General features: G+C 38.3%; 1 protein-coding gene across 1 annotated transcript; it reads right to left on the reverse strand.

Moving 5' to 3' along the window:
* Positions 1–2,787: 2,787 nt before the first annotated feature.
* LOC107135405 (olfactory receptor 1444-like) lies at positions 2,788–4,063 on the reverse strand. Its single transcript, XM_015477281.2, has one exon. The coding sequence runs from the start codon at positions 4,058–4,060 to the stop codon at positions 3,098–3,100; it is 963 nt and encodes a 320-aa protein (XP_015332767.1). The 5' UTR covers positions 4,061–4,063; the 3' UTR covers positions 2,788–3,097.
* Positions 4,064–17,476: the final 13,413 nt, after the last annotated feature.

Consider the following 17,476-nt stretch of genomic DNA (forward strand, 5'->3'; position numbering starts at 1 on the left):
ATCTCTTCCTTAATAAATAACAACTTCAGTCATGAGAAGATGTGCTCATTCCAAAATTTCTCCCAGGAGATAAAGCACTGATCCTGGACACTGTGACCTCTCAGGCTCTGGATTGCCATTGGACTTCAGATGAGAGAAAAGGATGTCCCCCTCACCAGACTGCCAAATGAATGGGCTAGGGAAAAAATAAGCAGCAAAGCCAAGCTCAGGAAGTGATAAAATGTTCTTTTGATAAGTGACACACACCCTGAGCTGAAATTTTATTTGAATCTGAGAACAATGGCTTTTATGAGATTATGAAAGTCTCAATCCACTTGCTGACCATCCTAAATTCTCCACGTTCAACTCTTTAGCTCTGTATTTATGGAACAGAACATCCAAATTAAAAGAAAATCAACAAAAACAATTTTTGAAAATTGGTTTATACTGACTGCTTTTCAAATATCTCCTTGTTTGATAGTGAGATTATGCCCAATTTAGGATCTCTCATGCCCTGAAAAGAGTTTTTGTTTGAATACTTAGCATTGTATAGACACAATCACTATTTTTCATTTTTGCATTTGTCTAGCCTTTTTATTTAGTGAATCATAGCTGTAGGTTTTCAACTTAATTTCAAAAGAAAAAAATGTATTTAAGATCAAGAAAAATAAAAATTAAAGAGCAATATATTTAGAATAAAAAAAAAAAAGAAACACACCCAGAAACTCACCTTCCTGTGTCCTGTAACAGTTATGACATATGGATCCCAAACCTCTGTCTTTCATCCAGATCTAGAGGCTTAGCTATGAGGAAAGTTTTTGCTTGGGCTAAGCATAGAAGAAGGAAGAGAAGATGAGGACGAAAAGGAGGAAGAGAAAAAGGGAAAGAGAAAACAGAGAGGGGAGAACAGGAAGAGGAGGAAATGTCAACCACATCAAGTGGGGGACACAGCTGAATGGAGTGGAATGCACTTGGTGCTTGGGGAGCCGCTCCCAGCTCATCTCCAACTCCAGCACTCAGGAGCCATGGAACCTCCCCTAAGTCCTGGAAGGACACCTATGTGCAGAACATCCTGGTCTTTAGAGGCTGTTCTTCTGTGTGCTGCTGCATGAGGCTACCTGCTAACGAAGAGGGGAGGCAGGAGAGACGAGGCAGCTACAGGTTGTCGGAGTCGGAAGCTCCTGATCTTTCCAGGTGGTGGTGGCCATGTGCCAGGGAAAACTTTTCCTACAGGTTGGCCTCCTGTTCCAAAAGTCCTTCTTTGTTCCTTTCTCCACCCGACCTATGATTTACTCTCCCCAGAAGGAGTCTGCCCTGTGAGTGATAGTGTCCAAGAGTCTCAAAACTAAGTTGATCTTCTAAGCCAGCTGATTTAGACAATGACGATTTCTGGGCTTCACATTTAAACTAAAAAATTAATTTGTTTGCTTTGGAAGAGTTTTTGTTTTTCTTTTTACATGCCGAAGTCCTGAACTGCATGGAGACTTAGATTAATTATAGCTAAAAACACCATCAAGCAGTTGATATGTGAGAAGCAAAATGAAACGCTCTCTACCCACGCACACACATTTGCTCACACCATTTAGCACATGAAACAAGACCTAAAGGTGGACTAGCACTGTGCATTATCACATCACCCATTTAAGAAGTAAGTTTCCAGGCAGATTGTTTTTCCGGGAAGATTTTTTAACATTCTGATAGCACCTAATTACAGAGCATCAGAAGGCAACAGGAATCCAAAAGTGAGATGAATTACTAAAATAATAATAATAATAATAATAATAATAAGTAAAAGCAAAGAGGGCCTAGAAAACTATTATGTGTATCCATAATAGACTTATCGAACTTAAAGTTAATGAGAAATGTAATAATTTAATTCAGAAGACAAATATCTTCTTTCACAGCCCTTGGAAAAACTGCTTTTATTCTCCAAATCTTTTGCGAGCTTTGGTAATTAAGCTAGAGAGAAACCAAATGCGTAGAACAGAGCACAGGTTCTCTAAAGAAAGGTATGTTTCTTCAGGTTAAATTATAAGTAATTCATCTACTGAAACTGCTTCATCCTTCCATATAAAAGGCAGTTTGTTTTTAAATAATAATAATAATTATTATTATATAATAACATAATGATATAATATAATAATAGTAATTTACCAGAATGACCTCAGAACTTCAGTTGAAGGAGATGGAGGATAGAGTGGCACAGAACCTGTGAGAGAGTGGAAATGTAAGTGGGGCTGACGTGTGGAAGGATTTAACCCCAGATCATCTGTCTTTTGGTCCAGTGCCCTCTCCTTGAAATTGCCACCTTTGCTGAAACCTTAAAGCCACTGAAGCGGGGCACATAACTGTAATCCTAGTAACTCAGGAGGCTGAGGCAGGAGGACCATAATTTTGAGGTCAGTTTTAGTAACTTAGGAAAACCCTATCTCAAAATGAAAAATTAAAAAGGTGTGGGGATACAGCTCAGTGAAAAAGTGTCTCTGGGTTCAATCCCTGGTACCACAAAAATAAATCAATAACATAATCACTGAAGCATCTTTTGTCCACATTAAACAATTACATGTTAATCAGAAATTTGACCAAAAAAATAGTTTAAGGAAATGGAAGTGCTAATTATCCTAATTTGATCTTTACATATTGTTTAAGTGTATTAAATTATCACATGATAATCCATAAATACATATAATTGAAATAATCATTAATTAAAAAAAGAAACTAACTTTCAAATCCGTAGGCCAAAGAATTTCAAAACACAATACTGTGCATTGTTGTTGACAAATATTACAAATATGATATGATCCTTATTCCAAATTTAATAGTGAATGGAAATTATCTTACAGTTAAAAATAGGGAGGGGAAATTCAGTACATTCAGCTATAGCCTTTAATCTTCTGCTTTAAACCACATCAAGAAGCTAATGAGGAAGGGTCTGAATGTCCCATGTAGTTGTTCTCTAAACCTAAGATTATCTTCCTGAGTGAGACATTTCAAAGTGCTGCTTTTTACAACTTCTCTTCACTGAGGAAATAACCACTGTTCTTGGGGAAGAAAGAACTGAAATCGCCCAGACCTCAAAAGCCATGAAGGCATTTGGGTCTGAGAGATGGTTTATCCCTTAGTTTCCTGACTTCTTCCTGCTCACACTTAAAGATTGGGGATTATTTTTGTTGAATATTTTCCAGAGTGCCCTTTTCACTTCTTTGTTCCTCAGGCTGTAGATCAAGGGGTTCAACATGGGAATCACTACAGAGTAGAACACAGAGGCGACTTTGTCTGTGTCCATGAACTGGTCAGAGGTGGGCTGTAAGTACATGAAGATGATGGTGCCGTAGAAGATGGAGACCGTGGTGAGGTGGGAAGCACAGGTGGAGAAGGCCTTCTTCCGTCCTTCAGAAGAATGCATGTTTCGAATGGCCACGTAGATGAAGAGGTAAGAGATGAGGATGACCAGGAGGGTGAATAAGACATTGAAACCCACAACAATTAAGACATCCAACTTGCTGGTGTGTGTGTCAGAGCACGCGAGAGCCAGGAGCGGGGGCTTGTCGCAGAAAAAATGATTAATTTCATGAGGCCCACAGAAGGAGAGACTGAAGGTGTCTGCTGTGTGGATGGAGGCATTGAGGAAGCCACAGACGTAGGAACCAAGAGTCAAGAGTGTGCACACACCCGCTGTCATGGTGGTGGTGTATTGAAGAGGCCTACACACTGCTGCATAGCGGTCATAGGCCATGGAGGCCAGGAGGTAGCACTCTACAGTGGCAAAACCCACAAAGAAGAAGAACTGAGCGGCGCATCCATTATAGGAGATGACCTTGTTCCCTGTGTGCATTGCAGCCACCATCTTGGGAGCCACAGCTGATGAGTAGCTCAGATCTACAAAGGAGAGGTTACTGAGGAAGAAGTACATGGGAGTGTGGAGACGGGAGTCTAAGAGGATGATCACCATCATACCGCCATTCCCAACCAGAGTGATGAGGTAGATGAATAAAAATACCAAGAGGAGCAGCACCTGAAGCTTGGGGTCATCTGTTAATCCTAACAGGATGAACTCTGTCACTTCTGTGTTGTTCTCCATTGAAGTCAGCTTGAATTCACCTGGTGATTAAAGAAAAAAAAAAAGGCAAGGAAACTCAAATAAAATTATAAGAAAGGATGATAGAACAATATAAAAATAGAAAACTGGGCTGGGGATGTAGCTCAGTGGTAGAGTGCTTGCCTGGCGTGCTGGGTTTGATCCCCAGCATCCCCAAAAAGAAAAACTAATATATACCGAGAATGTACTCAAGTAAGATACACGCTAGATCAGTCTATTTTACTATAGTGTCTAATCCAGTGAGATAGGTGCTATTCTGCCTGTTTCATAGATAAGAAAATTGAGATTAGGTGAGCTTACTATTGGGAAAGTTTATCTAAGAAGTAAAAGTCAAAATCAAAGTTTATCCTTTTATGTTTCTCAATCCAAAGTCCATGCACTCGAAGGTTGAATTCTTCTACATACTCACATGATAAAAATACAAATTATGATTTGGATGTGTCTGACAGCATAGTATTTAAAATTTTACTGAGTTTTTTAAAATCCAAAAGAGAAAACTATGAAGTAGAAGTCCGTTGTTCTGTGTCTTTCTCATTCCACTTCAAAGTATAGATTCACTAAAGATTCTCTGAAATTTTCTGCGTCTTATGACTGATAGTATTAATTATAGAAGTCTTAATATCTGTATGACAGATACTGCTCCAAGGTCTCTGCCTGCATTTAACCCATTTAACCCTCATTCCAACACCTTGGGAAGAAACTTATTATTTTCCACAATTTACACAAGGAAAAAAACTGTATTTATGATAATCTTCCACCTTTAATTTGTAATTTATACTTTACCTTTATAAACAATGCTCCATGATTGAAAACATGTAAACAGAGTACTTTTCCTTCTTACTTTAGTCTATTTCCTGTTGACAGTCTATTTTATATCTAGTTTCCTTTTCCCAACTACTATCTTCTCCTGAAATTGAGAATCTTTTCATTGGAACTCCATGGAGTGGTATTATTATATAACAACAACAAAAATAATCACTAATAATCACAATGATACTACTCCAAATAATAATAATAATAGTTAAGTGAATAATAATCAAATTCACATGAGTGAATAAGTGTTGGAGGTAGAATTAAAACACTTCCCAAGCATAGTGGCATTCACCTTCAATCCCAGCTTCTTGGGAGCCTCAGGTAGGAGAATCACAAGATTAAGAACAGCCTGTGCAAATTAATAAGATCCTATCACAAAATAAAAAGGGCTGGAAATGTAACTCAGTGGTCAAGAGCCCAATTCAATCCCCAACACTAAAAAAAATTTTAAAAACACAACAAAACAAAACAAAACAGAAAAAACCTGGAGTGTTTGATACTAAATCCAGAGATTTTAAGGTTTTGTTTAAGGTCTTTGTGAGTTTATTCCTCAATTAAAACTGAGTGTAGCTGGGCACGTTGGCACATGCCTGTGGGCACATGCCTGTCATCTTGGTGACTCAGGAGGCTGAGGCAGGAGGATCATGAGTTCATTGCCAGCCTCAGCAACTTATCAAGGCCCTAAGCAACTCAGTGAGACTCTAATAAAATATAAAAAAGGGCTGAAGATCTGGCTCGGTGGTTAAAGTTCAATCCCTGGTGCCAAAAAACAAACAAACAAAAAACTGAGTTTATTCCTTCAGTTGAAACTAAACTACTATACAATATATTGCTGCTATGTAGTAATATACACTTACTACATAAATACCCATTTAATAAATATAAATATATGTATATATGAATTCATATATATATATATATATATATATATCCACCTTGTATCAGAAGCCTTCGTAGTTGATCCTACTTACATTTAAGTCCTCCCTTCCCTGAACCCTCAGAGCTCTTGATTTTAGCTGATTATTACACAATTAGTTGGGCAACCACCCAGCTCCTCAGCATGCTCTGCACTCCTGTATTCATCTCTTCTGGGCTCACACAGCCTACCCCTTAGGCACATAAATAAATATTTGCTGAATTAAATAGACCATCAATGGCAAAGTATTGAAATATTTTTTCAGACTATTTAATCTCATATCAAACAGGCTATTGTTCTCTTGTCTAGCTGGGTGCACACTTCCTGCCAAAATATTAGCTTAGACTTATGGAATGAAAAATATTCAGAAAGAACAGTTTGTTTGGAGACAGCAGGGCTTGGAAAAAGGCTCATGTGCTAATTTTAGAGCATTGTCTCCCCCCCCACACCCCACCCCATTGTTTTTCCTCATCCTGAGTTGTTCACAAGCTTTCCCTGCCCCTGGCAGCAGAATGGGCAGGAGCGAACTTAGAAAAGGGAAGAGAGGAAAGAAAGGGAGAAAATGGAATAGAAGGGGGAAAAAAGTGCTTTGGTTCTGCTTGGCCTCAGCTGGTCTTGGAGAACAGCTACAATCAGATTGGTGAGGAAAGATTTTCTATAACACATGAAGAAGAGGACAATCCATCTTGTCCTGTTTGGACAATCATGCAAGCCGGCTTGTGTGGCTGATTTCACAAGACCTGGCTCAGCCAGCCTGGGAGGCACTGAGACAGAGACCCTGATAATACTCAGCACCCTCTTTCACCTTTGTGAGGAATGCTACAGTAGGACCCCTGCAGATGTCTTCTCGTGCCTCCTTTTTTTCCTCCTTCGAACAACTTCTTAGAATATCTTTCACTTTGTAGATTTCCATCCGCCAGTAAGCTGTCCATTACATCTATCCAGCCCTCTTAACTTTTTGACAGGTACAATATTTTGTCACCTGTGGTAGGCAGTGTCCTGATCTTACATATGTAGTGTCCTCTAGATCACACAATGACATCATTGTAAATCTGTACACTTTTCCAGGACCAGATTTCTCAACATCAGCACTATTGTCATGATGGACTTGGATAATTCTTGGGTGCAGAGGAGCCGTCCTGTGTATTGTAAAATATTGAGCAGTTTCTCTGGCCATTAGCCACCAGATTCTAGAAACACCACCCACTGCCACCAATTTGTAATAACCAAAATGTCTTCAGACATTACAAAATGTCCCAAATGTCTCCTGAGGGGTAACATTTCCCTTGGTTGAGAACCAAGTTTTAGAGTGTGTGTGTGAGTGTGTGTGTGTGTGTGTGTGTGTGTGTGTGTGTGATTAAAGAAGTTCTAGAGTTTCTAAAACATTTGTGTTCATATCTTCATTCAATAATTATATGATTGAATAGATAGATAGATAGAGATATGGATGTGAAGAATCTGAGACATTGAAAGATGAAGTGAATAGTTCAAGGTCTAATGCTCCAGCCAGATCTTTCCACTCATTTGTAGGGGGAGTCCAGGAAGAAATAACTTCTGGCAAACTATTGTGATTCTTTGACTAAGGAGATATCAACCTTTCATATCACAACCAACCTCTTTTCCCTGACACATGATAAGATTTAAAAACACGGAAAAAATTCCAAGAATGATATGTAGCTGACTTGAAGTAAATTCCAATTTTTTTTTCCAAAACACCTCAAGGACTTAAGCAATCATTAAAGGAAGGAAGGAAGGAAGGAAGGAAGGAAGGAAGGAAGGAAGGAAGGAAGGAAGGAAGGAAGGCGAAAATATTACTGACCATCTGAGTAATACAACATGTTCCCCATATTGAACTGTACCAGATTGCCATCTTTATCTAATATGAATTAATACCCAAAGTTCTTTCTGGATTCTCTTTATGAGCAACCCTTTCCTTGATGCATTATAGTTTCTGTTAATAAACCTGACCAGATCCAGAGCAGCAAGAAAAATTTTATATTCAGAGGAGAGAGGAAAGGCCTCTTATACCCAGCACCACCCCTAAAGGATTGTGAGGCCTACATCCAAATCCTAGTGTTGCTGCTCTGTATCCTCCAACCCAAGTTCTGTAGAGACCAGGCTTTTTTCATTCTTTCATATCAAAAGAATTCTTGAAAGAAAAAAAAATCATTGGGAAAAAATCTAAGGAAAGTGTATTTAAAACTGAAAAAAGCATTTATAATTTAAGAGATTATTATCATTAGAAAGGAGGAGTCTAAGCCATCCAGATAGTTTAGAATAAAAAGTCTCATTCAAAATTGCTTATTGGGCTGGGGCTGGGGGCTCAGTGGTAGAGCACTTGCCTAGCATGGGTAAGGCACTGGGTTTGATTCTCAGAATCACATATAAATAAATGAATAAAATAAAGTTCCATCAATATCTAAAAATATATTTTTTAAAAAAAATTGGTTGTAAAGGGGGTTGAAGAATCGCTTCCAGTCATCAAACCCCATTTGGCAAGTTCCAAAGATTTTCAACAGAATGACTAAACTCCAGGAAGGAAGAGACAAGGGCTGTGTTCTTTGTCACTGCTTTGTCTGTTATCATCACTGCCTAGACGGGTTGCTGGCACACAGTGGACTTAAATACCTGTTAAGTGAATTAATGGAGTAGAATTTCAGCAGTGGAGTTAGATCTTTAATGTTTTCTTGCTTTGGATTATAAACAAGTCAATTTCCCCCCTGTCCAGGAGGATGAAGTAAGATAAAGTAAGGGAGAATCCAGCCACTGCGTAGCCTATGATAGGTGCTCAGTACAAACTAACTTATTAACAACAATATGTCGATGTCTAAGTGAATGTGTTTACATAGTAAGCTCCTTCTGTCTCCATTCTTGTGACACAAGGCAGAGGAGCTTAGCGAAAATAGAATTGAGAGTCTTGTACCTAATTGTGATCTCTTTTCTCCCAGAAAAACCCATTACTTCTACCTACAATGTGAAGAGTGCTGCTTTTGAAAAAACGGAAAACATACCTATGTCCTCGGGAATTATTAGATCTGAATTCAGAATTACCTTCAACAACTGAAGTCTGACAAAAAAAAAAAAAAAAAAAAGAAAGAAAGAAAAGCTGGTTGAGTTCTGAGGAGCTTGGATTTGAAGTTCAAAAGATTTCCTGAGGAGACGTGGTGGTAACGGTGTAAATGCACATCAGCTGCTGTTGCAGTTTGCTTGAGACCCTGAGTGAGTCCCACCCAGCTGTGTGAGAGGTCTGAGAGCAACCAGAACCTGGTGCCTGTGTAGATTTAGGATCCACTGGAGAGAAGTTCCCGAAGGTCTCCACTCCAATCTAGGGCTCAATGACATGCAAACCAATAGTCAAAACAACCTTTCCTGAGGGAACATTACTGTGATACCAGGGATCTTCAAAGACTCCTCAAGGGATAAAGGGGAGCCCCAGTTCTTTTGGTCACATGCTATGATTATTGATGAGAAATTCCCATCAGAAATATCCTCAAGGACTGGGGTTGTGGCTCAACGCTCGCCTCGCATGAGTGAGGCACCGGGTTCGATCCTCAGCACCACAAAAAAATAAAATAAAGATATTAAAAATACATATATATCCTCAAAAGAGTGTGCGGGAATACGCACTCTGCACTCAGCCCAACGAAGATTTCCTACATTGGAAGTTGGCTCTTCCTCTAAGACAACATGGGGAGGAATTTTTAAAACTTCATGAACAAAAATGTTTATCAAAATCTCCATTTTGCCTAAACCTTTCTCTGACTACAGAACTTCCAGTTCAAAGTGCTCTGTGAATCATAACACTTTCGGGAAAACTGTTTTTCAACCAACTTGGTTTTCAATGAGTTTAAACATGGAGTTTACAAGAAGCAAAGAATCTTATTTACTTTAAAAAAAAATGTTAATCTACTTGACTAATATCCATGGGATGCCTCCTACATTTCAAGTCCTCATATGTATGCATATTTCACTTGGTGTGAAATTTCACACAACTCTATGAAAAGTGGATTATCTTTCCAATTTTACAGGTGTGAAAACTTTGGTCTATACCAAGCACATAGATCTTTTTCTAATGTTGTTCTCCACTGAAAGGAATCAGGGCTTTTAGGGAAGATGGCTAGTTGTAGGATTGCTGAAGGGAACACACCAAACAAGATTGAAGCAGCTGGCGGTTCCAGAAAGTAAGAATGTGGGCAAGTCTGTCTGTCCCAGAGTCCCTACACTTTCACACTGTGCTTTCCTGCTCCTTTTAGGAGTCTATTTAGAAAAGCAAGATGTTCTCAGCTTCTAGAAAAGTGTCCCCCTTCTCCTAGCTTCTACACAAGTGTGTGTTTCAGTATGGTCAGTTGCAAAACGTGAAACCTATTTACCAACTTTTTTCTTTTCTCTCATGAAAATATTCTCTTGCAAAAATTTGCTGCTAGAATAAGCTGAATTTTTGGATAAAAGAAGAAATGAGAAGTGATCAAGTAGGAGTCAAGCTAGGCGATGAGGAGCCCAAGGGTATTTTTTTGTACCACTCCTAGGATTTTGTAGTGTCCTGACTCATGTGTGCAACTCCAAAGACTTAGATTTCCTCCTTGTTATCTAATGTGGCTAACACAAAACTTATAGAAAAAAAAAAGAGAGAGAGGTGATTGGTACTCTCCTTTTTTAGTACTTAATATTCTAAAAAATTAAACAGCGTAAACTGAAGTTTATTAATACTGTGAAGTACAATGGCCCTGGGTTTTGGCATGTGAGAATCTGCCCCTTACTGAATGTACAATTTAGGTAAATTGTCATTAATCTGTTTACAGCTCATCAGTGCCCTGTGGTGTGAAATGATGTATCCTCTTACTTTTTCCCTCCTAAAGAAAATTCTCAATTCTCAGGGGGTACGAAGCTGATTTGACTCTTACCTTCAAACAGTTATACCTTTGAGTTTTAGGGGGAAAGGTAAGGGAAGAGCCAGTTATTCTGACTTTTGGATTACTTCAAAACCAGGTGACAGATTCAGTCCATCCATCTTTGAGTTAATGCTGCCACCTTGAGGTCTTCTCGGGTTTTTCATGCAATGAGCTGTTCCCAGTGGTGGGGCTGGCAAAAGAAAGACATTTTGTAGTGCTACTTAGAAAGGTCTTAAAGGAAACGTGCCTTAGAATTACAAAAAGAATCAAAAAGCTACCCGTATGTCTAAACACTTAATCTCGCGCTACATCGTACGCTGCATACTTAGGACCTTACCGATCACCTAGAAGTTAAAGTACACAGGGCACCATAGGCCAGAGGGGACACCTACAGTCCTGGAGCCATAATGCCGTGCATAGTTCAAATCCCTGCTTCCTCCAAGTGCCTTGAGGGCACATACAAGTTACTCAACTTCTCCATTCCTTCCCCAATATGGATTCTTAAGAGAATTCATAAAGCTACTAGGTGTGAAAAACTGGAATCCTGAGCTTTGTCATTGTAAATATCTAATATTTTGCTAAATGCACAACTGATCAGTAGTGCAACTGAAACTGTGGCTCCAACAATGACGTACTTCTTTCTGTCCATCAGCTTCTCTAGAATTTCCTGGGTGTCTGTCGACTCCTTGGTCCCATTCAGGTATCTGCATTCTGGCATCGTCCTCTCCATTAACTAAAATGAGCACTGTCTAAAGTTAGCTCCACTTCAGGCTTTCCACCTGAATCCATCCTGTCTTCTTCCAACTTCCCATCTCAGAACTTCCTGTGCTCCTTTCTGTAGAATGCTCCTTCCATTAACCATTTAACCTATTTCCACTTTTCGAGACGTTATTTTACAGCTCTTACTCTCTGTCCCTTCCACCCTCTTGCTCACTCTTATCCCATTGTCTAAAAACATGCTAAAGTTTTTTTTTTAGTTTTTTTTTTTACAATTCCCAAAACATTCCTCCTCCAAAAAAATTCTCAAAAAAAATTTCGACCATCCTAACATACCCTTGTTGCTATACCGGTATACTTCCTTCTACCATCAAAATGATTACAAATGGTCCACATTACCTCCCACTCTGTCCTCAGTCCACTGTGTCAGAGCCCCAGCTATTTCCACCCTCCCCCCCCCACACACACACACAGTGAAAATATTCTTAAATGTAATGTCAGCTTTGGTTTCACAGAGGGACAAACCCCTTGTGATCATAATCACTCAAGACGCTGTGCTCAGAAACGTCCCACACTTGAAATTTAATACCCTGTGGTAACTATCTTCAAATTCATGAAAACTTTGTCTTCAAATTTGTATTTTTAAGTTGAATGGGATTACTGAGCATGAACAGGTAGCTTGAAGCCTTAGCTCCTGTACAGTTACAGCTGCTGCTCCCTCCCATTCCCTGGTCAGTCTACCACAATGAAATCATTGACTGTTTGTTGCCTACAAAATAATGTCCAATCTCGCCAGCCTAATAGTCAAAGCAATCTAGCCCCAAACAGCTTTTTCAGGATTCGTTCCTCTTAATAACTACCTACTTTCTATCCAAGGAGACCCTAAAGGACAAACAGGATCCTCAATAGACTATCTGCTTTCTCCACCCACCATACCATGCATGCTTCCCTTCCCCTTCCTTCCCGCAGTTCCCTCAGGGTGGAATGCCCCAGTTTTATCTCTTTCTTTTATCTCTTTCACTTCTAGGTTCAAATGAAAACCACCTCCACTGTGGGGTTTTTCCTTTGAGGTTATGAAACCCTATGTGTGTCTTTCTATTTATAACACTTTGCCAAATTGCCCTGCATTATTTAAATCTGTACATTGTTTCTTCTTTTGTTTCCTTTCCCAGAACCTAAAACTTCAGCTTCTCCCACTTCCACTTTCCTACCTACCATACTATGCACTACTGTGATTTCTGCCTCCTGGGAAGAAATCATCCTGTATGGACAAGCTAGAATTAGGTATTGACTGTGTGACTTCTTCTAGGCTGCAAATTCTTTGAGGACAGAGATAATTCCTTATTGGTCTAAAGTTCCCCTGAGACCTAGAAGAGTACCTAGGTCTACAGATTCTACAAACTACAGATTCTACAAATCACACCTGATTCTCCATTTAGTAAACTGAATGTGGCACAGATATCAGTTAAGGAGCCCACTTCAGGAAAATTTGTTTTAAACTCAGCAAACTAACGTTCAGATCACCGGGTACAGTAGTTTAAAATAGTACTGCATGTTCTCATTAGGAACCAAAGTTGGAAATTATGAACTTGTAGATTGATAAACCCTGAGAGCTATTTGTTAGTTAAAAAAAACAAACAAACAAAAAAAAAAACCAGTTTAAAGTGGTGTCTTCAAACAGACTGTTCTCCCACTTTGGACAAGGAAACCAGCATTGTAACTCATAGGAAAGCATGTTTGCATATGTAACCATAGAGAAGATGGGCTCTCCTAGTTCCTAAAGATAGCGGGGTCATCTGGGCTCCTGTCTCCATCTAATTCCTCAAAAGCCTGCTTTACTTACTTTATCTTCAATTTCTTAAATCTCCAATATCTCCATCTCTCCAGCACTTTTATTCTGATCACATTCAAAATGTACTTCTCAGCTATGATCATCCTTAGAGCTATCTTCTAACCCACCTTTCATTTTCACATAGCACCTCCAAAAAGTGTTCATATTACCTGAGTGAATGAACAAATGTTCCAAAAACTCGATGATATTTCTGAGAAGACAGAATTAGTAAGCAGTGGAGCTGGGAAAGAAACTTATACCTGAGGTCAAGACCCACAGAATACAGATCCTCCCCACTGCTCAATGGCAACTCAAATTGCATGATTTTTTTTTTAAATTGGAGAATTATAATTATACATGGTATTAGGGTTCATTTTGACAAAATCATACTTGCAAGGAATTTTATTTCAACCCTCATTTCCTTCCTCCTGTTCTCTCTCCTCTACTTTCTTTCTTCTACATATACATAAAGGTGAAATTCCCTTTGGTACCATATATATGGATATAACAGATCATGTTACATTCATTCCATTTTCCCCCTTCCTTTCTCCCTCATTCTAGTTCTCTGACTCCTATTCCACTGATCTTCCCTGTATCCTTATGATATCTAATCCCTTTTCCAACTGCCTTCTTTCCCTTGCTTTGCTCTAGCTTCCACATGAGAGAAAACATTCAGCCCTTGGTTTTCAGAGTCTGGCTTATTTCCCTTAGCATGATTTTCTCCATTTTCATCCATTTGCTAGCACATACTATGACTTCATTTTTCTTTATGGTCAAGTAAAATTCCATTGTGTATATATATATCACATTTTCTTTATCCATTCATCAATTGACAGGCATCTGGGTTGATTCCACAATTTGGCTATTGTGATTTGTGCTGCTATAAATACTGAGGTGGCTGTATCACTATTATATGCAGATTTTAGATCTTTTGGATAAATACTGAGGAGTAGGTCATACAGTGGTACCACTCCTTAAAAAGCACATTTTTAAGAGTGCTTTCCAGAGTGTTTACACTAATCTGCAATCCCACCAACAATGTAAGAGTACTTTTTTCCCTACACCCTCACCAGCATTTATTATTATTCATGTTCTTGATAATTGCCATTCTGATATGAGATGAAATCTTGGTGTAGTTTTGATTAGCATTTCCCTAATTGCTAGAAATGCTGAACATTTTTTCGTGATTTCTTGGCCATTTGAAGTTTGTTTAGTTCTTTTGCCCATCTATTAATCGAGCTATTTGTTTTGGTTTTTGCATTTTTGTTTTTATTTTTGCCATGGAGTATTTTGAGTTCTTTATATATTCCGGATATTATTCCTCTGTTGGAGGAGTAGCTGGCAAAGATTTTCTCCCATAGGCTGTCTCTTCACTCTTTTAATTATTTCCTTTGAAGGGTAGAAGCTTTTTAATTTGATGGCATCTTGCTTATTGTTGTTGTTTGAGAGAGAGAGAATTTTTTAATATTTATTTTTTAGTTTTTGGTGGACACAACATTCTTTATTTTATTTTTATGTGGTGCTGAGGATCAAACCCAGTGCCCCGCACATGCCAGGCGAGCGCGCTATCGTTTGAGCCACATCCCCAGCCCCCTGCTTATTGTTTTTTGGTTTTATTTCTTGCATTTTAGGGGTCTTGTTGAGGAAGTCAATGCCTGCACCTATATGATTGAGTATTGACCCTATGTTTTCTTCTACTAGTTGCAACGTTTCTGGTTTAATTTCTAAGTTTTTAGTTGATTATGATTTGTCTTTTGTACAGGGTGAAAGATAGGCACCTAAATTTATTCTTCTGTATGTTGACCTCCAGTTTTCCCAGAACCATTTATTTAAAGAGCTGCCTTTTCTCCAACATATATTTTCAACAACTTTGGTAACTACCAAATGGATGTAAAAAAAGTTGGGCTTATCTCTGTGTCTTCTATTCTATTCTACTAGTCTACATACTGAACTATTCTAGTCTATTCTCTGCTAGTACCATACTGTTTTTGCCAGGATAGCTCTATAGTGTAATTTGAGATCAGGTATTATGATGTCTCCTGCATCACTTTTCTTGTATAGAATTGCTTTGGCGATCAGTTATCATAGTACAGATCTTTCATCTCCTTGGTTAGATTAATTCCCAAGGTTTTATTTATGTTGTTGTTTATCATTTTTTATATAAATATTTATTAGTTGCACATGACAATACAATGATCTTGTTATATCATACATTTGAATCAAATGGGGTATAATTTCTCATTTTTCTGTGTGTACAGGTTGCAGAATCACATTGGTTATTCAGACACGTATATACATACAGCAATACTAGTGTCTATTTTATTCTTGTTTATTTTACAGTAGAATGAATTTTGATATATTGTACACAAATGGAGCACAACTTCTCATTCCTCTGGCTGTACATGGTGCAGAGTCACTCCAGTAGTGTAATTATACATGTATAAAGGGTAAAAATGTCTGTCTCATTCTACCATCCTTCCCATTGTTTATCATTTTTAAAAAATTCTTGTGAAGGGGATGGTTTTCCTGATTTATTTCTCAGTTGAATCACTGTTGGAGTATAGAGAAACTATTTTTATCAATGTTGATTTTGTATCCTGCTATTTTGGTAAATTCATTTATCAGCTTTAGAAGACATCTGGTGAAATTTTGAGGTCCTCTAGATTCAGGATCATGTCAGCAGTAAACAGTGATTGACTTCTTTTCTAATTTGTATCCCTTTAATTTCCTTCTCTAGTCTGACTGCTCTAGCTAGAGTTTCTAGAACTATACTAAATAGAAGTGGTGAGAGTGGACATCCTTATCTTATTTCTGATTTTAGAGGGAAAAGCTTTCAGTTTTTCTCCATTCAGTATGATGTTGGCTATGGGTTTGTTGTATATAGGCTTTATAATATTGAGGCAAGTTCCTTCTAAGCCTCATTTTGCCAGTGTTTTTAACATGAATGGTTGTTGTACATTATCAAAGGCCCTTTCTCCAAATGCATCAGTTTTAAATGAGCCACACACCAAAGACCATAATTTTCCCATTTGAGATTCATGTGATCAGGAAGAATATAGACACGAATCTTTGCTACTCTTTTAAGTAATAGTGACCATAAAGCTTTTCCTTGTAATTTCCCTTGTATTCGGGTTAGACTGGTGGCAGGCAGAGTAAACCTTGACATTAGAAGGTTCATGGATTCTTCCACCATGATTATGCTTCCTTGACCTGGGTTAGCTGTTTTCTACCTAAGGAAAGCAGCTCACTGGATGGATGCCTTATGCCATGGAAATCATTCACTCTTGAGCATTACTTTGTCAATATGTTACTGCAAAGGAAGATTATGAGCTCAAACTTAAGCTCTTCTCTTTAATCTCCCAGCATTTTCAATTCCGTCAAGCTTTCATCCTGAACCTTAAAAAAGACTACTAAAATCATACAAAAACAACTAAAAGCTGCTATGAATTCACTGTCTCCATGGAAATGCTAGAGATAGATGCTGTGTTGATGTCTTCACATATCTCTTAGACTATTTTGTTAATGCCTTTTATGTATGGTACTTGGCAGTTTACAAAGCCTTTTCTCGCTTATTATCTCAGTTAATCCTCACAGCAAACCCACATGGAAAGTATTACCCTCATTTAGCATATTATAAAACTGAAGTTTGGAGAAGATAAGTGGCTTAGCCAAGCTTTAAACCATTTGTAAATGGTAAAATCAATATTTGAATATCAGTTTGTCTAATGCCAACACCCCTGTTCTTGGCACTATACCCCAAACATCATAGCCTAGAGAAATGGGTTACCTGGATATATTAGTGCCCTTCCTTATCCTGTAAAAATTCACCTCATGGTCCACATCTCTTGGAGGCACTTTGCACTGTTGATACAGAGCCCAAGGAAAGCATCTACAGCAAGGAATTAGCAAATTATGGTTACAGTTCCAGCTTTACTACTAAATTGAGTGACCTTGTTCTGATCACTTTTTCATAGATAAATAGAAATAATTACTGCCCATTCTCTCCCTTTATCTCCTCTACCAACACTACTCTAGATGAAATACAATAAGCTTCCTAAAGCCGGGAGCATCATAAAACTTTGAAAATGAATGACTTAGCACATACTCAAAGCACATGGTGATTTCCAGTGATTTGAGGATGTTGGCAAAGATGGTTTTTTTTAACTCCTCCTTAATTTTTCCCAACTAGTATTGTCAGTTCCCCATATATATTTAAGTCAAGAGAGCCTTCA

This window comes from Marmota marmota, unplaced genomic scaffold (assembly GCF_001458135.2).
Source record: "Marmota marmota marmota unplaced genomic scaffold, marMar, whole genome shotgun sequence".
In the NCBI taxonomy this organism is placed as follows: Eukaryota; Metazoa; Chordata; class Mammalia; order Rodentia; family Sciuridae; genus Marmota; species Marmota marmota.

Coding starts and splice junctions, on each gene's coding strand:
- LOC107135405 (XM_015477281.2), bottom strand. CDS start 4,060: ATGGAGAACAACACAGAAGTGACAGAGTTCATCCTGTTAGGATTAACA.